Below are 25,505 nucleotides of genomic sequence, written 5' to 3'. Positions count from 1 at the left end.
CATGAGGGAACTCTAATGCCTTGCTTATATGCAAGCAGAAAATTATTGGACAGAGAATCACGATACTCTGTAATAGAGCGTGAAGGACTGGCCATCGTCTTTGCTTTAAAGACATTCAGCAGATATCTACTGCTAAAAGAGTTTGTGGTCGAAACGGACCATAAACCACTCACGTACATAAGAAATAACAAAATGAATAATAGTAGAGTACTAAGGTGGAGTCTATTTTTGCAAAATTACACTTTCAGTATCTCTCACATACCAGGCTGTGAAAATATTCACGCCGACCTACTTTCTCGATTAGTATAAACACGTGAGAAGGGTATAACTTAACCTCCCATGCATACTGTTAGTTACCTCGCAAATTATGCCAAATCAGAACGCACAATTTCGATAATTTTATTTGTAAACATGATGACCCAACTTAATGTAACATTGAGTATTGTTTGGATATATATACCATACCCATTCATGATTTGGGAAATCTTCTCTTTATCTATCATTGTTATGAATTTTCACTCATTTATGATTAATAATTGAAATGTCAATATTTCATTTACATTTTCATTCATTTCATTTAGTAAATTACCTTCATATCATCGACTTAAATCATGCTTCATTGCCATCACTATTGTTTATCACAATGATTTGTAATCACATTGCCATCATGTTGTTCATCACAATGATTTGTAATCACAATCTTTCATTGTTATTGTCACCCATTCATATACCTACGTTAATATAAACATTTCCATGTCTAGTTAATAAATAATTTAATTGTAGCACAAATCATAACAATGGATTAATGCTAGAGTATCATGATAGTAAATTTACTTCCGTTTGTAAAATCTATCTTTCCCATAATGGTTAAAGAGTATATTTTAAACGTGGGTGGGGGGTGTCACAGTAAAGATTGTTCACAATTATCTTATTAAATTTTATTTTATTAAGAACTGAATTCATCTCACTCCAGTTATATTTCGGTAGGCTTAGATAAACTTTACCTTCTAATATTAGATCGTCTTTCCTTTTATAGCCTTCCCTCGAATTAATTTCTGATTAGTGAATACTTTTCGTTCTACATTCTGTCACGTAGCCACTTATTATAAAAGCTGATAGGTCTAACATTCGACACTCACTTTCTCTCCACAATCTATGCCGGACGGCCAGTCGCTCTATTCCTATATATATACTGGAAGATTTTTATCTTTTGGGACTTTGTAGATATTATATCTACACCATTAAGACGCCGGAGCTTTTAACTTTGATTGTATAATCTTCAAGGATCAAACCCAAGCCCGCTGTCAAAGGACTACACAATAACTTCTTACCAATTGCCTGGAAGTGGAATTTTACGAGTCCAATCCTGTTATCAGAGGAATAGATCATCCAAGCCCATCAACTGCCTGGAAACGTAAACTTATGAACCTGACATATTATCATAAGTTACGTAAAATATTCATATCTCTATTTGTAACTGCCACGATCACTGTTTATCTCTTTTAATTAAATTTCATCATTATTTTTATTTCATTGTAAACAAATCGTTAATTGTTTTTCATTTATAGTAACTAGTAAATTCTGGGGCCTCATTCTACATATATCTTTATGCATAGTCGAGTAGCTCTTTACTCACTTGAGACCATGACACTGGCCAACAGCAACATTTAACATGTAGGACGGGACATGACGTCTTTTTTTCTTGTGGGCAGAGACAACGCTGTTAATGGCCAGGTACCCTTTTTACACCTGAGTACAGCGAGAGAATGTGAGTAAAGAGCCTTCTCCAAGGACTAACCATGCACCCTGCGAGATTCGAACCCAGGACCTTCTGAAAATTTAAGGACACAAATCATTCCACAACTACTGTTCCACGACTATAGGAGAAGGCGAATTAAAAAAAATAAAAATTTGGTATGATATTTTTTTGTATTTCACCCTTTGCGTTGCTTGACATTAGTATATACAGTATATCTTTACAGATTTTGGTCTTACACTTACAGCCACGCCTGGTCCCCCCATTTGTCACATAAATAACACATTTCATAGAATAAACAACAATAACATTGAAGGCGTGTATCCAGGCCTATGACGTTTTTATATCTTTCCAGTCAGACGAATATTTAAATCCTTTCTTTTCCAAATCCTCCTGGGCTTCTTTGATTTGCTGGAAAAAACAAAAAACAAAACAAAAAACACAAACAATGAATGTAAATTCATTTGACAATAACATCATGTTATAATACTAAAAATTGAACAAATCATAAAGAATGTAAGAAAAAAAACCCAAACAACTCCGCCCCCCCCCCCTAAAAAACCCCAAAAAGAACAAAAAAAAAAAAAAACAAGCACAAAAAAAAAAAAAAAGAAATAAAAGAACAAAAATCAAAACCCAATGTAACTTTATTTGACATTTTGGACAAAATTATAAAAGAATGAAGAGAAAAAGAAAATAAACAAACAAAATCACCGATTTATGTAAAACTACTTTTGGGTTATATAATCTTCTGGACAATAAAAAAAGCATTAAATACATTTATGAAAATCAAACACGGGCAAAAACATCCTTCAGAATTTTAGACAGAACGTTTTACTATAGCAACAGATCTAAATTTTGCAATGAGGTTTGTGTTGTAGATACGAACCATTTACAAAGATACCGTCTTTAAAACTAATGAAAAACTTGCTGCTTTTTTTCTTGTCTTTTTATTTCTTGCTTTAATATAGGCATTGAAATCATCCCAACTATCGGGTACCATCTGTAGTGTAATGGTAGTACAGCTGATAGGTAATCAGAAGGTCTGAGGTTCAATCCCCAGTTGAGGAAGATATGTTTTGGGATGTTGGTTTTTCTTTCTTGTACGTCTTTTTTATTGATAAATAGAGGTGCCTAAATGAGTCAATAAAATGGAGATAATTATGATAAAGGGAGTAAATCGTCGTTTGTTTTGTGTTGTTCATTCATGTCAGATTTACTCCCTTTATCTCTCTTTTTTATTGCTTTGTCTAGCACTGTTTCTTACACGCCTTTTTAGATCTCAATTCATTTTAATGCAGTCTTTTCTGGATTTTACTGTACAGTAGAGCATGCCTATAGCGGGACTTTTGGTCCCAGCAGAAAAATTCCGCTCTAGCCAAGCTCCCGCTATAGGAAAGCAGGGGAAAATGTCCCAAAAATAAACATGATTACCTCCCTTGAATGTCAATAAAACTAACGTGACCCATGAGCCTTGAAATGGACTATCTTTGGTTCAGTGTTTGTTTTGTTTTTTTGTTTTTGTTTTTTTTTTTTTTGGGGGGGGGGGGGTTGTGTGTGTTTTTTTTTTTGGGGGGGGGGGGGGATTTAGACAGGAAGGACTACGATACGAACGAGTGCGAGTGATGTGTATGCTTGAGCAGCAACAATTGCAATGAATGAGGAATGGCATAATAGTAATAATAGGGCTAATCTGGATTAAAATGTACACACCACAGCGTGTGCACAAGCCTCTTCTCTCTAATTGGCCAATGGCTTTACACACGGCGTCATCTTGTGCAACGCATCTCTTTTATATCAGGTTGACCAACTTAATTAATCATCGCAAGACTGACCAATCAACGCATATAAAGAAATATAGCGAGCGGCAAAAGAAGTGCGGGTAGACATGAGAGGTGTGTGTGAAGACACTAGTGAAATGGCAGACCGAGGCGTGTGTGTTAGTCTTGGGTGACGGGAGAGAGCCCAGTCTACGTCACTCGCTGAGTCGCGGCGTGTACACCTCACTCAATTTTTCCCGCTGTAAGCAAGTTCGGGCCTTTCCTTGACCCGCTAAACCCAAGCACAGGTAATTGAATTTATATAGTAAAAAAAAGCGGGGTTTGTGTAAGGTCCCGTTGTAGCGATGGTCCCGCTGTAGCGGGTGCCGCTATGGTCATGTTCTACTGTATTTGTTTTTATTAACTCTGTGAATCCTTGATTTGGCTATGAATTATCATTATTTAAAAAAAAAAATTTTCACTTAAAATTGATAATTTATATTGTAAAGTGCCCAGAGCTTGTGTTTTACACGAGATTGAGCGCTGTATAATTGTGTATTATTATTATTATTTAAAAATAATGAACTGTGGCCAGCAATATAAGCTTCACTAGATATCTATATCTTGACAATTATATAATGTGTATGTCCCTTGAAACTTATACTATGTAATTATTACTTTACTAGATATCTATATCTGGACAATTATATAATGTGTATGTCCCTTGAAACTTATACTATGTAATTATTACTTTACTAGATATCTATATCTGGACAATTATATAATGGGTATGTCCCTTGAAATTTGTACTATGTAATTATTCTTACAGCTTACAATATTACACTATAGATATTACCAAGCTTTTCCTTTACCACATTGATTTACTTATATTAATTATATTTATGTATGTATCGTTGCTGCATTTTATAAGTCTGTGCAAAAATTTCCTGTTTAGATGAATAAAGTACATTATTATTATTAAATATATAACAAAACAACTTACTTCTTGTAACTCATCTGAAGCATCTTTACAATCATTGAATGTCGCGACACGGTATCCTAACACAGCCAAAGAATAGCACTGTGGACACAACACACATTAACACATTAAATAATAAGACAAGGATATGTGTTGGTTTCATGGTTTGACTTCATGCAGGCCTGCCAAGTTCAGAAAGTCTAAATGTGGGACATTTTGGGTCAGAATGCTCGGCATTATATGTAAAAGTAATATATACAATTAGAGATGAAGTGAGTAGAAAAGTGCCAGAAGACAATAGAGAATAAAAATTTTTTTCGCGGCTGTGATGGGGTTTGAACCCGCGACCTTATTGGTACGAAAAATTCGTGGATAGCTCATACGATAGAGCCACGCTCTCCCCGGCCAGGCGGAGCTGTCGTACCAATAAGGTCGTGGGTTCAAACCCCATTACCGCCGCGAAAATTTTTTTTATTCTCTATTGTCTTCTGGCACTTTTCTACTCACTTCATTTCTTATTGTTACCAACATAAGTGCCTGCTCCACTCACTTTTCTGAATATATATACAATTGTAACTCAGAAAAGACCTGGAGCGGGCACTTATACCAATAAAGATGAGTGACTAATTAGGGGGCAGGCACTGGTGTAAGATAAAGCTGTTACATTTATTATCTTATCATTACTTTTAGAGGTGAATATATTATGTGCTCTAGCAACAAACAACGAATACCATTACAAATGAACACATAATCTGGTTTAATTAGTTAAAAAAAACTATGCCCGGCTATGTGGTCAAGTGGTATGATGACACTCGATTTTGGATTGGAAGGTCCTGGGTTTGAGCCTCACTCTGCGCATAGTCGAGTCCTTGGAAAAGGCTCTTTACTCACATTCTCTCACTGTACTCAGGTGTAAAATCAGTACCTGGCTGTTAACAGCGCTGTCTCTGTCTGAAAAAAATGTAATATCGCCTAACAGGCGTCCCATCCCGTCCAACACGTTAAGTGTTGCTGTTGGTCAGGGACCCCTTGTAAAGCGCTTTGAGCACATTTAGTGGATATTGCGCAATATAAAAGCTCAATTTTGTTAAAAATTAGCAAACAACTATCATTTTTATATAGGAGAAAAAAAACAAAAATTACTCACAGCAAAAGACATCAAGAAATACAACGGGGACTGAAAGAAAGAATAAAAACATTTAAAGTAATTCATGGCACATTTGAAATCAATACAAATTCAACCACCCCCTCTTCCCCCCATCCAGAAATGGGTCACACTTTGTCAATCTAATGGAAAAAAAAAGGTGTCTGAAGAAACAATTGAATGCAAGACCTTCCCAATCTCAGGGCAATGCTTTAACCACTCTGTCACTGTTTTCATTTATCCCCCCCCCCCCCCCCCCCCCAATTAACAATGTGAAATTGAATGTAAGCTTCAATTTAATATATACGTATACGATAACAGATAAAATGGATGTTTTGGGTTTCCCCTTTATCAACAAAACAGGATGAGTGAAACGCTACAAATGAATGAGATAATGTAGTAGTGGCGTTGTTAAGATGAATAAACAAAAAATTGTTTATTCATCTTAACACCACTACCACATTATCTCATTCATCTGTAGTGTTTCATTCATCCTGTTTTGTTTATAAAGGGGAAACCCAAAACGTCTATTTTTATCTGTTTTTGTATATATATTAAATTGAAGCTTACATTCAATTTCACATTGTTATTTATTTATTCGAGCTTCGAGCAGCAACATCTACATTATTTTATTCCCCCCAGAAGGCCAGATAGAATCATATACTAAAAATTCGTAGAATTACGCAATGTTGGATCGATCCAATTATAGAACTTTATGAGCATCATCTCTAAGTCATTAAAACTTATTGAAATACAAAGTTGGTGCCAGGCGACATAGTTTAAAAACATTTGAAGTGATATTTTTTAATCATTGTGAGGGTAAATTGGTGATTTCAAAAGTAAACTATGGTCACTATAATTTATACCTTCAAAACATTACGATTTTTTTAGATTTTTCAGTAGACAAGTGTGCAGTACCCTCATCTGTAAAGATCCTTTTTATAATAGCACTCTTACAATATCCATCACTGCTTGATGCTAGGGACTCATTCACACCTGAGTCGAGTGACCATTGACTTCAGAAGTTTGCAATGATCTTCATTGAGATAAAAAAAAACTTAAATTGAAAAGGGCTTTCTCAGTCACACACTATGAGTACAAATGGGGGTAGGGGAGGAGGGGGTGGGGGGGGGGGAGACAGAATGAAGAGGGAGGGAGGGAGAGAACAAAGTTTTAAAAATGTCTAGATTGACATTATACGGGGCAGCGTGGCTCAGTGGTACAGTCTTTGCTTCGTAACCGAAAGGTACCGAGTTCGATCATCCGCCGCTGCGCTGTGTGGCCTTGAGCAAGTCACCTTGCCCAAGCTCAATTTACGGCATTGCACTGCGGCTGGTGCCTGGGTTATCCAGTCTTCCCTTGGAATAGACCCTAGAGACAAATTTCTCCTAGGGATGAATAAAGGGAATTTTACTTATTTATTTGTATACTCACAACAAGAATAACTTCATGAAATGCTGAACAGGAGGATGGCTGGATAATCCCTGATACATAGGCCAGCCAGATAGACATGAGTGTCCCAATAACGAGGAGCCATTGGAACAATTTGGGAATCTGTTGATGAGTTTGAGATGTCAATTTAAAATGATACCAAAAATAAACACCAACAAAAACGACCCCAAAAAAACTTTTTAAAGCACATTTCCATTAAACTTGCTCAAAGTGCTTTATAAAGGGTCTCTTAATCAACAGCAACAAGTTACATGTAGAATGAGACATGACGCCTGTTAATGGCCAGGAACCCATTTTACACATGAGTACAGTGAGAGAATGTGAGTAGAGAGCCTTTTCCAAGGACTCAACTATGCGCCGAGCAAGGCTCGAACTCAAGACTTTCCGATCCGAAAACGAGTGTCATACAACAAGCCCACATAGCCGCTCACAACAGCATAAAAACACAATACCTCCCCCTCCCCCCAAAAAATTAAAAAACAAAAAAACAAAACAAAAACCCCAAACAAAGTAAAGTATTGAATATAAAGATTAAATGAATGTAGTAGGGACTCTGGACATTACTGTTGCACTTCAGTATTAAATTTGAAGATAAACGTAACATTAATGGGCTATGTGGTCTTGTGGTATGACACTCGCTTTCGGATCGGAAGGTCCTGGGTTTGAACCTTGCTCTGCACAAAGTTGAGTCCTTGGAAAAGACTCCTTATTCACATTCTCTCACAATACTCAGGTGTAAAATGAGTGTCTGGCCGTTAACAGTGTTGTCTCTGTCGGAAATTATTTTTTATATTCGCCTAACAGGCATCATGTCTCGTTCTTTTATGTTAGGTGTTGCTGTTGGTCAGGGACCCTTTGTAAAGCCCTTTGAGCATGTTAAATGGATAATAATATTGCGTTATATTAAAAAAGCTCAACATTGTATGGGTGTAATCTGGAGTTGTTTTATAAATAAATATTACTCATCTAGTTCTGAGATAATATCGCTGCAACGCAATGACTACCTTCATGATGTCCCAAATGTAGCCTGCCAGGCTATGTTCACAGCATCCTTATGGAATGCTGGGATGTCACTGGTCCAGATCTGCCTAGTCCTAACTCTAAACGAAACTAAACTCTTTCTTCCTTTCTTTCACTCACTCTCTCTCTCTCTCTCTCTCTCTCTCTCTCTCTCTCTCTCTCTCTCATCTCTCTTCTCTACCTCTCTCTCTCCTCCTCTTCTCTTTTTTTTTTTACAATCTCTCCTTCATCTGTCACACTGGTATCGGGTTTAAACACGTGTACAAATGCAATTAAGTACAAGTTGGGTTAAAGTTAAAGGTAAGGTTTAAAAAAAACAAAAACAATCTGACAACATTCTTCATCTGGTAGTATCAGGTTTAACTGAAGTCCTAAGTAGGTAAGATTTTAGAATTGTATTATTATATTATAATTATAATCATCAAAATGGCACGTTTATAATTTGGTTACATTTTGGTTGCTAGAAAGAATTTTTAGTCTTGGAATACTTTAAACAATCTGGCCATTGTCTTCGTGTAAACAAAGCAAGATGACGGGAGGAACCTCGCTCCTCAATCAATGCCAGGCCAATGAACGTAGTCGTAGTTAGTACAAGTAACGTAGCATGGCTTACTTACTACTAAGAAGACACTAGACAACATTCTCATTCAGACTGCCGTGAACCTAGTCTGGCAGCCTACATTCATCCAGGTGCCATGAATGTAGAAAACTTGCGACTCCGAAATCAGATGACATAATATGAATCATGAATCATGAATATGGAAAGGAAAGGAAATTATATTAGGTACTTTGGTAAACGGCCCTCCAGCAGGGAGCCGATAAATGGCCTAGTGGCTGTGACCCGATTTTTTGGACTTTTGAGTGATGGGTCTCAGAAAAAGTTCCATAGAGTTTTTGTTTACGGATGGATTTTAATGATTGATGTCTTATTTTCTTCAGGAGAAATTACTCTATCGTTTGGTGTAGTTTATTTTAAAATCAATGACAATTTAGTATAACTTTTGATTATGGATAAAATAGGGTATAATTTAGCTTTGGATAATTAAAAGATTAGAACTTGGTAAATCAAAATTTCATGCTGGCACGTTTATTTAACATCTTAACTTTTTTATAAAATTCAATTCAGGGCAAAATTGTATACCGCATCCATGAAATTCGTTCCAGTAAAATCCTTACTCAAATCTTAGCGGCCATTTTAGAGCAGTTTTGAAATCCAAATGGTGGTTACTACCGGAAATGCAACAATTTTCAGGTGACAAAGTCCGTCAGTAAATAACAAAGGCAAATAGAAGACCATTTTTCAGCCTTTAAAGTTTAAATTAAACTAACATCTTTTTTTCTGCTTATCTGATTTTCACAATTTTGGTATCATTAGAATCGTGTTGAAAAGCACTTTAAAATGATATAGGTTTCATTGAGTTCAATCCAATTTGAATTTTTTACCAAAGTACCTAATTATATGGAACCAGAGTCTGCCAGAAGCCGAAGAAGCTGAAGCAGTGTTCCGAGTTCCCGCTCTCTGAACTAACTCCATCCAATCTATAGTATACAGATTTCATATCGAACTTACAGTCATTTTAGAGATGTTTATAATGAATATAAGTGTGATGATTTTATTGATATATAATACTTGTCAGTGGTCACGTCACGTATGTGAATTATAAATTGTTTTCTCATACGGCGAAACTGAAAGTAGACAGTGCACAACAAAAACAGAGTTATCTCCTCTGACGATAACAAAAACCAAAGTGAATGACAAAAAATGCTATTTAAACAAAACTAAAATGTCGGAAATCAAAGATTAATTGAAGACAAATAATCTTTGGAATACACGAATGTCTCAATAATCATGCAGCTCAAATTCTAAATTACTTTAATTTCAAAGAAAAGCCAAAGCCACATCAGATACGTATAGGTCGTCTGCTGAATGTCGTGAATAAAATTACACACCTTTTGTTCTAGAAAATATAATCATAAAGATCAAATTCAATCCAGAATGGCTGTATACTTCTAAATTCAAGCTGTACTTTGATTTTGATAAATGTTTTAGTCACTTTCCCTTAATGATATTATTTAAGTTGAATTTTTAAAGTCGCAAATTCGTTGTCGTGGCTGAAGTGTTTTGTTTTTCGGCTGACGCTGAAGTTGCACTGAAAGGGGGTTGGGTACGTTGATATATTTTTTTTATCGACCATTTTTTAATTATTATTTACACTTAGTGTTTGTTCATAGAGCGTGAAGAGAATCTGGGTTACGTGTCGACTGTTTGGTGGATGTCAGGAATTATGAAAGAATCAAAGTAGGCAGTTTAATTTAATCGTCTTACTGTTATAAATTAGAAAGTGAAAGTAGATATGAATGGCTAGATAGAAATTAATGCAGATTTTCAAAGTTTGTCTTAATAATAATAATAAGTAAATGAGTAAAATATACTTAGACTCTTGACTCTAAGCTAAGCTATCTAGTTATCTAGTGAATGGAGTAAATGCTAATCAATGCATAATCCTAGTTAGTGTCTATTTGCCTTTTACTTTTAAACTTTAATATGGTACGTTCATCAATTTGTAAAACAGTAAAAATATTCCATTCTTCTTTTACCTTCCATCCATTAAAAAAAAATGCATATCAAGTTTCTTGCATTAATAAGAACTTGATACAAATGGAAAGTAGACACACTCCCCCCCCCCCCCCCCCCACACACACACCTCCTCAAGAAAAAGAAAACAAAAGAGGAGGGATGGGGAAATAATCAAAATTGAAAACCAAACCCACATTATTGTTTTCATTGGATTCCTTTTTAAGCTAACGTAAGACATCAAATCCATTCGGTCATGGTAACCACTGAAGAGTGGTAAATTTAGTTTATCAATATTGATATTTTAGTTGTAATGCCCTTAGAACGACTTTGTTTGGTGACAAATGTGATGTTTTTGTTATCATATTTTTTTCATAATTTCAAGTATCACCTGATCTGGTTCTGAAGGGCATCTTTCTAACACCAATATTTTGAATCATTTTGCAAGTCATACTTGTTACTCTCAAAAGGTTATTCTAAAATATACCAGGCATCAGCTACAGTTGCAACCGGTGAGATGACTTCCTCAAGGCCACTAACTGTGGCACGTGGGAATTGAACTTGGTACTGACATGTAACTCCGGGGTACGAATTGAAGAACATTCCACTGTGCTACTTGGCCACCTTTGTCACCTTGCTTCATCTCATTTGAATTTTGTGTTTCTGTAGTGTTGACTTACTGACTTAGAAGTGCCTTTCACCATCTAGAATTATATGATTGGGATGCCTCGGCCACCTTTTTTATCCTCTGTGTGACATTCCCTGCCCCAACTATTTACAGTCCTATGCCATAGATCCTAAAGACAGAAGTTCTTCTGCTAAATGTCTGGGTGGGGTTCCTGACCTCCCATAGTGGGAAGGGAGGTACTTACTGTGTCTTCTATCCCCCAATATCTGTTTTCAAACTTACTTTCTGTCTTTTTCTTGGAATGGGATCACTTGGTTTTGTCCTGGCCCTGGCCGGATACCCTGGCTGAGAGAGAAACAGTCAAAGGTATAGTTATTGTTTTGGGAGGTGATTTTTTTTCCTTGTAAATCATCTCTCTGTTATGTATTATTACATTTGTTGTTTTTAATTTATAATGTAAGCATTTGAGTGTATTCCTCTTAGTAGGGACATGTGCTCGTGTCGGGATGAGACTTTTTGGTGATCTCAAACTAAGTATATTCGATGGTATGCACTTGGAATCTCTACCAATTCCCTATTTGTATCATTCCTCTTTGTCTTGCCTTTTCTTGGGTGCTTTAATTGTATTTCTAGAACTTTTTACTATCCTATTCTCTCCCATTTTACTGGCGCTGACATGACCTAAATGTGTTGCAAGCACCGTAAAACCCTTAAAAACAACTTCCGCTGAATGTATTTATTTTATGTTGATATTTTTTGTGTTTGATGTGTCTTCTGAACACAGTATGCATTGTCGTTGTTGGTCAACTTTTAACATTTACCCTGTCCAGACATTGTAAGAATTTGTTCATGGCTTTGTTTTTGCTGGTATTTCCATCTCAGTTCAGTACATGACAGAAAAGTCTTATAGTATTACTAATTATGGTAAGTGGTGGCTGTTTTATTAGGGAGTAGCATGGCACAACGATGTGGTCCTAGCATCGTACCCAAAAGGTATTTAGTATGATTACCGGCCACACGACAAGGTGCCTTGAACAAGTCACCTTCCCCCAGCTGTCCTTGATGCACTGCACTATGGCTGATGCCTGGGTTATTCCAACTTAAGATTTTATATAGTACACTATCCACTAAACATGTTCAGAGTGCTTTACAAGGTGTCCCTAGGGAATGGCAACTCTTTACCATGTAAGACGCGACATGAGGCCTGCTAGGCAAAATTACAAATGTTTCCGACACGGTGAGAGAATGTGACGAAAGCACCTTTTCCATGGACTCAACTATGTACTGCTCAGAGCGGGACTCAATCCCTTGACCTTCTGATCCAAAGTTGAGTGTCATACCACATAGCTGCACAATGGAATAGACTCTTAGGAAAAATTAACCTGTAAGGATGAATAAGGGCTATGTGGTCTTGTGGTACGACACTCGCTTTCGTTTCAGAAGCTCCTGGGTTCAAGCCTGTCTCGGCATATAGCTGAGTCCTTGGAAAAGACTCTTCATTCACATTCTCTCACTGTACTCAGGCGTAAAAGGAGTACCTGGCTGTTAACAGCCTTGTCTCTGTCCGAAAAAAATGTTGTAATATCACCCAACAGGTATCATGTCTCGCTCTACATGTTAAGTGTTGCTGTTGGCTAGGGACTCTTTGTAAAGCGCTTTGCGTATGTTTAGTGGATATTGCGCTCTCTCTCTCTCTCTCTCTCTCTCTCTCTCTCTCTCTCTCTCTATATATATATATATATATATATATATATATATATATATATATATATATATATATATATATATATATATATATATAAACAAAAACTCAAGATTAAGGGCAATTTTATTGTCAGTGATTTAAAAATTTTTTATTGTCTACCAGAATCACAGATCAGCCTGAAACAGACAATAGCTCAAGCAAGCCAGAGAAGATGGAGACCCTGTTTTCCAAATACTCCAGAATAGCTGTGGTGGTCGCTGCTTACTGGTAGGCCGATTTTACATTCATGTCTTGATTTTGCAACACGGTTTGATGTACAAAATAAATCTGAATAAGAAAAATGTATATATGTGCGTCTATGTGGTCTAGTGGTATGACACTCGCTTTCGGATCGGAAGGTCCTGGGGCCTAGTTGAGTCCTTGGAGAAGGCTCTTTACTCACATTCTCTCACTGTACTCTGGTGTAAAATGAGTACCTGGCCAATAACAGCGTTGTCTCTGTCCCAAAAATTTGTAATATCGCCTGACAGGCGTCATGTCTCGTCCTACATGTTATGTGTTGCTGTTGGCCAGGGACCCCTTGTAAAGCGCTTTGAGCACGTTTGGTGGATATTGCGCTATATAAAAGCTTAAGTTTGGGTAGAATTTAGAATCTTTGTCTATTTTTAAACGTTCGCTTAAAACATATCTGTTTCGATTTTAGTAGGTGATATGAGAAGCAAGATAGGTTTGGTTTGTGTTGTGTGTATTTGTGTGGGTGTGTGTGTGTGTGTGTTTGTGAATGAGTATGTTTCAGCCAAGGTGATTTGTAATTTATGCGCTTAGAGTCTGGTGTCTTGGAGTTAGAGCGCTATAGAAGTTTTCAGCATTATTATTTAGAATTTACTTTCCCAGTCATTTCTTTCATAAATATGTGACCTTTTACCTCGAAACGGTATGATATGCCAGACTGAATCAGTTGACAAAGGGGAATAATAAAGATAAATTGACCCGGAATGCAAAATTTATTGAAATCCTTTAGAGCCATTCGGCTCATGGAGCTGGAGTTTATCTCAGTTTCTATAGTGTGAAAAGAGACAATAGTAATAACAATTGGTCGCTACCCTTTGGATAGGGCACTAGTATATCGCAAAGTGCTTTCTACCAAATCTAACAGACCCAGCTACCCAATTACTACTGGATGGGTAGGGAGAGTTGGGGAAATTTTTTTTGACTTCACCTGGGATCGTCCATGTTCCTTTTGCAAGAGAAGTGAGTGCTCCACCAACTGAGCTATTGCGCCACACCCCCCCCCCCCCCCCCCATGGATTTAAGAATCTCTATATTTATTCCCATCAGTAAAACGTATTACCTTAACCCAAGTCCCTTTCTGAAACAAACAAAAACTTCAATGTTTTAGCCTCGAAATCACCTCGACATAATAAAATTTAGTGGCAGATTACAGATGAATTTTATTTTAAAATTTTAACATAATTCAAATAAGTTTGCTTTAGGACCATTGGTCTGTCTGTATTTGTTTAGTGTAAAAAATATAAAGAATAAATGAACAAATTAATTTTTGTTTTTGAATCGACAATTAGAATTTATTTTTAAATGTGTTAGAAATAAACTGTTTACCACCTGTTGTTGATGCACAATGTCACCAAATTGTAAGAAACATACTGTAAACCACCTGTTGTTTTATGCACAATCCCACCAAATTGTAATAAAGCACACTGTAAACCGCCTGTTGTTGACGCACAATCTCACCAAATTGTAATAAAACACACTGTAAACCACCTGTAGTTGACGCACAATCTCACCAAATTCTTTTCTTTGTCCAAAGGTTTATCTCCATCTCCATGGTCTTCGTCAACAAATATTTACTCAGCAGCGATGACCTGAAGGTGAGTTGTCTCTCTGTCTAGTTTTGCGTTCCAAGTTTTTTTATTATACAAATAATGATATATAGCCAACAGCAATTCCTAACTACTTCTACTAGTACTCTTCCTCTTACTACTACTACTACTTCTCCTCCTCCTCCTCCTCCTCCTCCTCCTCCTCCTCCTACTACTACTACTACTACTACTACTACTACTACTACTACTACTACTACTACTACTACTACTACTACTACTACTACTACTACTACTACTATTACTACTACTAATACTACTACCACTACTACTACTACTACTACTACTACTACTACTACTACTACTACTACTACTACTACTACTACTACTACTACTACTACTACTACTACTACTACTACTACTACTACTACTAGAAGAGAAGAAGAAGAAAAATGCAATTAATAATTTGAAAAAATACCCCAACAAATTCCTTGTTTTTGTGGAATCCTTGCTGCAAATTATTATTATTTTTTTTTTTGCTTTGTCCTATGTAATAATGCTATTCTGTTCCGTTCTAATCCATCCTTCCACACAGCTGAATGCTCCACTGTTTGTGACTTGGTTCCAGTGTGTCATGACAGTCGTGTTGTGTGTTGCCCTCAGTGTGGGCACACAATTCTTCCCACAATACATCAGTTTCCCTTCCATGGTTGTAGAACCGAAACTGATTCGTTCTGTAAGTGCCAATGTTGGACTTAATCCTTTTCTCTTTAAAAAAAAAAAAAAAATTAATAAAAGTGAATATATAACAGCTTTGAAAAAAAAATAATAAAATACTAAACACAAAATGTTATGGGCTCAAAACCCTTCTTCGGCCAACAACAAAAAAAAACAATTAAAATATAAATACATTACTTAAAAACCCAGGTAGACGGCTGAGAAAACGTATGTGCATCACTTTCTGTAATAAGATCTTGGAATGTAAACGAAAAGATTTTAAAAAATTTTTTTTATGCGCCAAACATTATGCGTTGTTTAATATTCCCCTCTATTATGCACGCCCTAAGTTACCAAGCAAATGCATTTTTTTTGGTTTACTTTTCAAGATCTTATTACAGAAATCAGAAAGGATGTGTTTATTTATATCTCCCTGCCGTCTGTATGGGTTTTAAGGTATTGTATTTATGTTGTAATTGTGCGGCTATGTGGTCTAGTGGTATGACACTTGCTTTCGGGTCGGAAGGTCCTGGATTCGAGCCTCGCTCGGCGCATAGTTGAGTCCTTGGAAAAGGCTCTTTACTCACATTCTCTCACCGTACTCAGGTGTAAAATGAGTACCTGGCCGTTGACAGCGTTGTCTTTGTCCGAAAAATTGTAATATCGCCTGACAGGCATCATGTCCCGTCCTACATGTTAAATGTTGCTGTTGACCAGGGACCCCTTGTAAAGCGCTTTGAGCACATTTTAGTGGATATTGCGCTATATAAAAGCTCAATTTTTTATTTTTTTATTTCTTTAGCTGCCCAATCACTGTTAGGTGGACAGGGTGGTCAGTAAAACATCTCGACTTCATTTTAAAGAAAACAAAACTTGATCTTTTATATAGTGCAATATCGACTAAACGTACTCAAAGCGCCTTACAAAGGGTCCCTGGCCAACAGCAACGCTTAACATGTAGGATGTGGTATGACGCCCGTTGGGCGATATTACAATTTTTTTCGGACAGAGACACCGCTGTTAACGGGCAGGTACGCATTTTACAGCTGAGTACGGTGAGAGAATATGAGTAAGGAGCCGTTTCCAAGAACTCAAGCCATGCATTGAGCAAGGCTCGAATCCAGGACCTTACGATCCAAAAGCGAGTGTCATACTACTGGACCACATAGCCGCACTTCATTTAGGTGGCGTATGAAGAGAGTGATCTACCAACCGAGTTATTAGGACTTCCAATTTTGACATAATTTGTGATTAATTATAGCTTTGCCCTACATGATTTTCTAAAGTCAATTTCATTTAACAAGTCAATCTAAGTTAAGGATTTTCACCTCAGGGCAATCTCTTGACACTCAAAATCTCTTTTGTGCATGGCGTTATCACTTATTGATTACGATAGTATTTTGGAGGTTTCGATGTTCATGTTTTAAACCACTTCGTATTTTCCTTCTAGACTCTCCCCCTGTCTATCGTATTTGTGTGCATGATTACGTTCAACAACATGTGTCTGAAATACGTGGGCGTGTCATTCTACTACGTGGGACGATCTCTTACAACGGTCTTCAATGTGGTGAGTTGATCAATTGCAACGTTATGTAAAGGCACGATCACTACTGGCCACTGACTGCTTTGATTGCATTCCCGTGTTTCTCATCGATCTGACTAATATTTGATTCAAAGAACTGTGAGAAATAAAAAATCACCAATTTTTTTAGAAATATTTTTTTTCCCAAACTGTGCATCAACGTTTACATGATGTATAAGTTGATGCGTGGTTTGGAGAAAAAATGCATTTTAAAATTGGTGATTCTAATTTTTCACAGTTCTTTGAATCAAGTAACCGTCACTTAAAGTGTCATGAAAGATACTGGCCATATTGACTCTAAAATCAGCCATTTTTAATGGCCGTTTGACCAATACAAGTTACATCCTTGAATTTTTTATTTTATTTAAATTTGATCAGAATAAGAAAAGACTTTTTTCAACAATAGGCAAAGCAAAGTGGAAATCACATTAAAAGATTATTTCAGAGATTGATGGCAAGGATCAAAATAATCTGGTATCTGAATTCATTACAAAACATTTCCACAGCTATTTTCCTACCTATTTTGTCTGGTAACTGAATTCATTACAAAACATTTCCACAGATATTTTCCTACCTGCTTCTTCAACAATCAACATCGTGGAAAGCCATGGTCTGCTGTGCCATTATCATCTCTGGTTTCTTCATGGGAGTCGATCAGGAAGGAGCCTCTGGCTCTCTGTCCATTGTCGGAGTCCTGTTCGGTATCCTAGCCTCGGCATCCGTTGCCCTCAACGCCATCTTCACCAAAAAGATCCTTCCATTGGTGGACAACAACGTATGGCGTCTGACCTTCTACAACAACATCAACGCCTCCTTCCTGTTCCTGCCACTCATGATCTTATTCGGGGAGATAAGGGAGGTGTATTACTTCCCTTTGCTTGGTGCCATGAAGTTCTGGAACATGATGATGGTCTCCGGTATTTTTGGTTTTGCCATTGGTTATATCACAGGCATGCAGATTCAGGTAAGCTGGCAATACTCTTCAACAGTCGTAACGTCACTTCCTTCCTAATGACGCATGGTAACTTAGTAACACTGGCTCCAAACTATTGGAACAATGGCGGACGCCCGTATGAAATAGTTCTCCGGCGAGCATAGAGGGTATCCAGAGGGGAAAAAAACACATAAATTTGATAATGTTTTGACTCTTACACATTCTGATCACAAGGCATATGAAAAGTTGTAGCCAGCATGAAAAATAAAAAGTAATGATTTTCTTTGTTTAGAACCAAGATGGCCGCCATTGCCGGGCGGCGTGACATCAGACTATTGAATCGTATTGGGGATAAGGAGTGTAGGGGGGCTGGGGGGGAATGAAATCACCAAATTATAACGATTACAATTACCAATTTTCCCAAATAATATACACAATGGCTATGCTTTTTCAATTTTCTAACACATCGGGACGAATCATTGTGTGTCTTTTCACGATTTATAAACTACAAGTAGTGGGTATTCCTATTCAATTGTTTTAAAAAATGACATCACACATTCCACTGTAAAAATCTACTATAGTTATAACTAGGCCAAACAATCATTTTGTCATAGCAACAACATGGCTGCCATGAGTGGAGAGTGTGTATAAATTCGTCAACTGTTTTTGTTTAGCAATAAATAGAAATTGAGCGAAATCAGATATGAAAAAAAAATTACGTGGATGAATTGATAAAATCAACACGTCGTTTAATAAAAACCAAGGCTAGAAAGTCATCTCGAAAAAATTACATGTAATTTAAAATAATTATTTGTGCACTGTTGAAATACAATTATTCTCAAATACCTCGTTATTCATTTTGATTTTCCCACCAGGTAACCTCTCCTCTGACCCACAACATCTCAGGAACGGCCAAGGCGTGTGCCCAGACAGTCATCGCGTGCCTGTACTTCCACGAGGTCAAGACCCACCTTTGGTGGCTTTCCAACATGGTGGTTCTCTTTGGCTCGTGCAGCTACACGGAAGTCAAACGCCGAGAAATGAAGGCCACTCATGCGAACGCCGTAGCGGCCCAAGCCAGACAGAGACAGATGGAAGAAGAGTTGAAGGAGGCCAAGCGGCCTCTGGTTTGAGTTGGCTCTTGTTTTTTGTAGCTGTTTAATGAATTGATGATGATGGTGTTGTGTTTTTCTTTTTGTTTTTTGAAATGTAGATCTGGTGAACAAGGCACATTGTTATATGTCCTCATTGTCGTTATCCATTATTTTGTTGTGTTTTTCGGCAAATGAAATTGAGTCCAACACAAAACCTCTTTTTGGCCGTTTATTTAGAAAATAGAATAAATTCTCTCTCCTCTCTAGAATGGAAAGGGTTGAACAAAAATGAATGTAACAGCTTCGAAAAAGAACAAAATACTAAAAAGTTGGAACATTTTTGGCTCAAAACCCTCTACAGTCAACAGCGAAAACATTGAAAACATTAATACAACACTTAAAATCTGGACAGACAAATTTGTGTTCGATTTTTAGTGATGTAATTGTGTTTTATTATCATAAGTGTTCATTTGAATTTGGTGTGCACGGTACATTGTGGAAAGTTGTAACTGGGATGAGATTTGAATTGTACTGGGAAAAATAAAAACTAAACGAAAATTCAGTCAGTAGTATTAATCTGTGGAAAATGTGAACCTGAAAGTTAAAAATGCCCAAGTGAGCCCTTAAAAATGGAACAAAAATATATGGAGTACATATTATGACTTTTAGAGTGAAATTTTACATAAATAAACGATGATCCATCCTTTGGTCTTCGTCAGGCAACATAAAAAATGCAATGATTATGACGAGATAAAATAAAATTATATAATGAAATCAAATTATGAAGGAAAAATTGTGGAGGAGTGAAGTGGTGGGATGGGAGGGGGGGGGGGGGGGGGGAATCTCAAAAAAAATAATAGAAAAGTCTGTGCAAGGGAAGGGGGAAAAATTGAGAGTTAGATAGAATTTTATAATTTGATTTTATTATATAATTTTTCTTCTTTTAAATTGTGAATTTCTCTCTTTATTATCTCCTATATACGTGTTTTGTCTGTCAACTGACGCAGGTCAAAGGTCGTAACGTCTTATATGTGTGTACTGCTTCAAAAAGCTATATTTACTTCCAATATTTTCTAAACATTTTGAAAGATGTGTTGGGCTGACATAGACCTTATGATAAGTATAAATCACAAGTACTTATCCTGGCTCAAAAGGTCGTTTCGAATGATTTAGATCTAATGCTCATCAACATCAGCTTTGTTTCTAATCGGAAAAGCGTGTGGGTTTTTAGTGGGATTTGGTGTGCAATGGGTTTTCTGTGTCATCACACATGGCCTGATATTGTAATATAGTGGGTGTGTTTTTTATAATGGAATAGCAACGAAGAATTGATTTTCTGTGTTTTGTGTTATGTTTTTTTTACTATAAATGTGTAAAATACAAAACATCACAAATGTCTCATTCATTATAACGTGGGATTTTCTATTTTTTTTCATCTTTTATTTTTCATATCATTTTTTTTTCTTCGAATATAAATTGTAAAAATCATTTCTTCGTTGATGTATTTTACAATTAGAAAAACAAGTTGTAATTTTTATGTCATGAAATGTTTAATGTTATATTTTGTATTCCATTTTTTTTTCTTTCTAATTTACAACTCATTGTATCAAAGCAGTATTATGTCGGAACGAAATGGGGGCAGAAAGTGTAGAAAACAACTGGCCATCTCGCCCTCCCTGTCAAGCCTTTAGCGCTTATACCTACTCTCTTCTGTTGTATTGAATACACATGTGTGTATTTAGTACACTGGTGTAGGGAATACACGTGTGTATTTGGTACTCTGGTGTAGGGAATACACATGTGTGTATTTAGTACACTGGTGTAGGGAATACACATGTGTGTATTTGGTACACTGGTGTAGGGAATACACATGTGTGTATTTGGTACACTGGTGTAGGGAATACACATGTGTGTATTTGATACATTGGTGTAGGGATTCATCTGGACATAATACCATTTTGAGAAGGTGGGTCACATTTGTGATTATTATCAGACAAGAGTAACGACTTACTGTGATATTCTTGCTGGAAATGTCAGATGGAAATCACAGGCTGTGACAAAAGTGTGTTAATTGTAACTGACACAGTGACAAAAGTGTGTTAGTTGTACCTGACACAGTGACAAAAGTGTGTTAGTTGTACCTGACACGGTGACAAAAGTGTGTTAGTTGTACCTGACACGGTGACAAAAGGTTTTAGTTGTATCTGACACGGTGACAAAAGTGTGTTAGTTGTATCTGACACAGTGACAAAATGTGTTAGTTGTACCTGACACGGTGACAAAAGTGTGTTAGTTGTATATAACACAGTGACATAAATTGACTTTCTTCCTTTATTTATTATCATGTATAGTAAAGCAGACGTCAATTAAAATTAAGACTAAAGTCAAAATTATGAAATTTTATTTATTTATAATTTATACTCAATATTTGTTGAAAGGAATGAATGTACAAAATTTACTTAAAATGAAAAACCAAACTATATCAACTAAAAACGATATCTTTGACTTTGATATAAAAACCGCCTTTTCTCACAGCCTGTTATATTTAAAAAATGAGTGCCATTGCAAGTTATAGCATTCCTCAGTGGTTTGGAATTCTTCTGTGTGTTGTTTTGGTGTAGAAGGTTGGTACTGGACTCACAGCTTGACCTATATTGAACCCAAGGGTTGTTGACTACCGTAAAACACCTTGATAGATAGTGAGCCTACCCTTAGGAAAGTCAGTTTGCTTATAGTTTCCTCCCTCTGTTCAACCAGCTGTCATTGGTTATTTATTTGGTCAGTTCAATCTGTTGGAAATTGACGAGCGTCCTATCCAAAGGGTAGCAAGCCATTATTACTCTCTCTTTAAGGCATTGAAAACTGGGGATGAATTCAGGAACTTTTTGAAGGACAACTTTTAATTCATCGTTTCGCTCCAATTCGGATTGTTTGGTCAAAATTGGAAAAAGTGTGGATGAAATCGTGCCTGAGAAAGCTGAAGAAAAAGAAAAATAAAACATCCAAAAAAACCAGTCTGCTTCGTCTGGGGATTGAACCTTAGACCTCTTGATTACTGGTCAGACCATGCTACCATTACATGACAAAGGTTAACATGACTGGGGGGATACACTATGGAATGGGTGGGAAAGAAAATTGAGGATTGAAATTGATTTTAAAGCTGCAAGAATGCTTCTCTCAGAGCATCCGTCGTTCTTATTCATTTAGTAATTTGGTTGCTGACTCGTGTTTTCATCCTTTTGTCAGCGGGTGGTTGGATGGGAGCATCACCCTTGAATCATATACCTATGATGTTCGCATGGGTGTACGATCCGATAGTGATGTCGCTTCTTCTTCTCTTTACTAGCGTATCCTGCTTCTTTGGTTTGTGATTGTATTTTTGACAGGGGATATTTTTTTTCCTGTAAATCCTCTGCCTGTTTGTTCTTGGTTATTTATAATTTAGCTTATATCTTTAGGTTATGATTTTGATTGACATTTGTACTATTTTTGTTAGATTGCTTGTTTTTTTGTTTCAGCGGTCTCTCATATAACCTCAATTGTGTTGGAAGAGACCTAAAGCAACAAACAAAAAAAATCCTTTTGTCGGTATCTGTTTTTTTATTTTGTATCAAGCCACTGGGTGGGGATCCTGACCTCCCATAGCGGGCAGGGAGGTACATACTGTGTCTTCTATCCCTTTATATCTGTTTTTCCAACATGCTTTCTGTCTTTGTCTTGGAATGAGATTACTTGGTTTTGTCCTGGCACTGGATAGAGTCTTGGCTTGGGGGGAAACAGTCAAATGCATAGTTATTGTTTTGGGAGATGCTATTTTTTCCCTTGTAAATCATCTCTCTGTTATGTATTATTATATTTGTTATTTTAACCGTATAATGTAAGCATTTGAGTGTATTCCTCTCTGTTGGATTTTGTGCTTGTGTCCGGATGAGACTTATAGGTGATCTCAAACTAAGTCTATTGGTGGTATGCTCTTGGAATCTACATCTGATCCCTATTTGTTCCCAGTTCCCCTTTGTTTTACTTTCTCTTGGCTGCTTTAATTGTAATTCTAGAACTTTTTACTATCCATATTCTTCCTTTTTACTGGCGCTGATATAAGCTAAATGTGTTGCAAGCGCTGTAAAACCCTTAAAAACAATAAACAAAACAACTATTATAACCAGATACTGGATGTATTATTGACTCGTGGGAATTCTTATCAAAATGTTCTATTTTGTTTGAGGGCATTTTTTTGGAAGGGTTTCTTTCCATCATTTTGTTTATATTTATGAAGTTTCAACATTATATAAATATTTATGTTGTTGTTGTTGTTGCTTACCTTTAAGCAAGAAATGTTATTCCAATGTTCTGCGATTGAAGCCTGGGTTCTGAAGACAAAATGTCACCCACATGTCTACAGTTAATGATATGGCAAAAGGTTATTTGAGGCTGAAAATTAAATTTGAAGACTAACTTTGACAAAAAAAATTTGAAAAATTGATTATTATTGATCCTTTGAATAGAAATACTGTGAATTTACAGTAATATATATAGTGGCAGTAGTGAAATTATAGAGCACCTATGCGTAAACCGCAAGACATCAAAACCACAAACCATCCATCCATCCTTCCATCCAACCATCCATCCATCCATCCGTTCATGTTCCATGTAGATAAAATGCTCAACCAAGCCATTATTATCATCATCATCATCATCATCATCATCATCATCGCCATCCTCGATCCACTTCACAGAAAATCCAAGCTGTTGTGTCATTTACGACTTTGTACAGAATGTCATTTTTTAATTCTATTTTTCTTCTTTCTCTGACTGCCAACTATAATGACTCATCAATCATGTGATTGTGATTAGGTATTGAATCTGTGAGTTCTTCAATGGTGAATCACATCATAGGCTTTAAGTTCAAGATGGCCTTGATCAAATACAGATTTCTAGGACTTAACGGGGCTACTACAGACCTGCCTACTTAAAAACTTTAAAATTCATTTATTTTTTTTTCAAGAAGTTCTAATTCTAAAGTATAAGCCAAAATTTTTGAATTTTTTACTAAATTTTGTTCTTGCTATATGGCAGACCTGGCCTACTAGTAGAATCTTTCATATCCTCTTATATAAATGTTAGCCATTGATTTGTAGTGGTGTTATATTGGGATGAACTCGGTGCTAGATGTTGAATTTATAGCTTCCCCATAGTGGGCAGGGAGGTACTTGCTGTGTCTTCTATCCCCCTGTATCTGTTTTCCAATTGCTTTCTGTCTTTGTCTTGGAATGAGTCCTTGGCTGGGAGGGAAACAGTTGAATGTATAGTTTTATAGTTTTTGGAGATGATATTTTTTTCCTTGTAAATCATCTCTCTGTTTTATTTTTTTCATTTTTAACATATGATTTGTTAACATATGAGTGTATTCCTCTTAGTGGTATCTTGTGTTGGTGTCTGGGTGAGACTTTAAGGTGTTCTCAAACTATATACACTAATAGTAACAAGAGATGAAGTGAGTAGGTACATATACACTGATAGTGTGCTCTTGGAATCTACAGCTGTTCTCTATTTGAGCCATTCCTCTTTGTCTTACTTTTTCCTCAAGTCCTTTTAACTGTACATCTAGAATGTTTTTTACTATCCAATTTTCCTCCTTTAAACTGGCGCTGATATGACCTAAACGTGTTTTACACTTAAAAAAACAAAAAAACAGAACAGCTTCCATTTTATTCAAATCAATTCAAACATTTCTTTATCATCAGATAAATTGTGCATATTACTCAAAATACATCAGAGTAATAGTAATAGTTATTTTATTATTTTTAAAAAGAAACAATTGAACAGAAATATTCGATTTTTATGCTCATTCTCGGACATAAAATGTGAAATTTGGTATTAATTTCACTCCAGGGGGGGGGGGGGGGGGGCTGTTATTAATAAATGATTATAGAAAATGAGCAGCTTTAAGGTGCATAAATATTTTTTTAAAGAAATACAAATAACCTTTAAGATCTCGATGTTCTAGTTATTTTAATCAAGCGTCAAATAATTATTTTTTTTTAATGATGATCGTATGAAAAGCAGATTTTTTTTTTTCCATTCAATTTAATTTGATAACATTTCGAAGTAATATGCCGACTGAAGACGTGGACGAAAGCCACACAAACGAACGTCTTGGCCATATAATGTGAGTGACAATTTATATTATTATATATATATATATATATATATATATATATATATATATATATATATATATATATATATATATATATATATATATATATATATATATCTTTTCACTGGCACTGAAATGACATCGATGTGTTTCAACTACCGTAA

At 36.2% G+C, this 25,505-nt stretch overlaps 2 protein-coding genes across 6 annotated transcripts; one reads left to right on the top strand and one right to left on the bottom strand.

The window, feature by feature from the left end:
- Positions 1-2,022: 2,022 nt before the first annotated feature.
- On the bottom strand, positions 2,023-9,828 carry LOC144974511 (dolichol-phosphate mannosyltransferase subunit 3-like). Of its 4 annotated transcripts, none has more exons than XM_078917436.1 (5): positions 9,682-9,828; positions 7,074-7,193; positions 5,643-5,672; positions 4,520-4,597; positions 2,023-2,167 (listed from the first exon to the last, which is right to left on the bottom strand). In XM_078917436.1, the coding sequence occupies exons 1-5, from the start codon at positions 9,685-9,687 to the stop codon at positions 2,087-2,089; spliced, it is 315 nt and encodes a 104-aa protein (XP_078773562.1). In that variant the 5' UTR covers positions 9,688-9,828; the 3' UTR covers positions 2,023-2,086. The 4 variants fall into 4 exon arrangements, with proteins under 4 accessions (XP_078773562.1, XP_078773563.1, XP_078773564.1 ...); XM_078917437.1 differs by lacking the exon at positions 9,682-9,828 and adding an exon at positions 9,563-9,670; XM_078917438.1 differs by lacking the exon at positions 9,682-9,828 and adding an exon at positions 9,288-9,335.
- A 388-nt stretch (positions 9,829-10,216) lies between these two features.
- Positions 10,217-20,056, top strand: LOC144974510 (GDP-fucose transporter 1-like). Of its 2 annotated transcripts, none has more exons than XM_078917434.1 (7): positions 10,217-10,276; positions 13,182-13,286; positions 14,845-14,905; positions 15,450-15,590; positions 17,022-17,138; positions 17,716-18,117; positions 18,963-20,056. In XM_078917434.1, the coding sequence occupies exons 2-7, from the start codon at positions 13,231-13,233 to the stop codon at positions 19,218-19,220; spliced, it is 1,035 nt and encodes a 344-aa protein (XP_078773560.1). In that variant the 5' UTR covers positions 10,217-10,276; positions 13,182-13,230; the 3' UTR covers positions 19,221-20,056. The 2 variants fall into 2 exon arrangements, with proteins under 2 accessions (XP_078773560.1, XP_078773559.1); XM_078917433.1 differs by lacking the exon at positions 10,217-10,276 and adding an exon at positions 10,280-10,410.
- The last annotated feature ends 5,449 nt before the right edge of the window (positions 20,057-25,505 follow it).

This window comes from Berghia stephanieae, chromosome 6 (assembly GCF_034508935.2).
Source record: "Berghia stephanieae isolate SIO BIC M18660-M18661 chromosome 6, UCSD_Bste_1.3, whole genome shotgun sequence".
NCBI classification, from domain to species: domain Eukaryota; kingdom Metazoa; phylum Mollusca; class Gastropoda; order Nudibranchia; family Aeolidiidae; genus Berghia; species Berghia stephanieae.
Note: the sequence above shows the minus strand (reverse complement) of the source record. Positions and strands in the feature narration are given on the sequence as shown.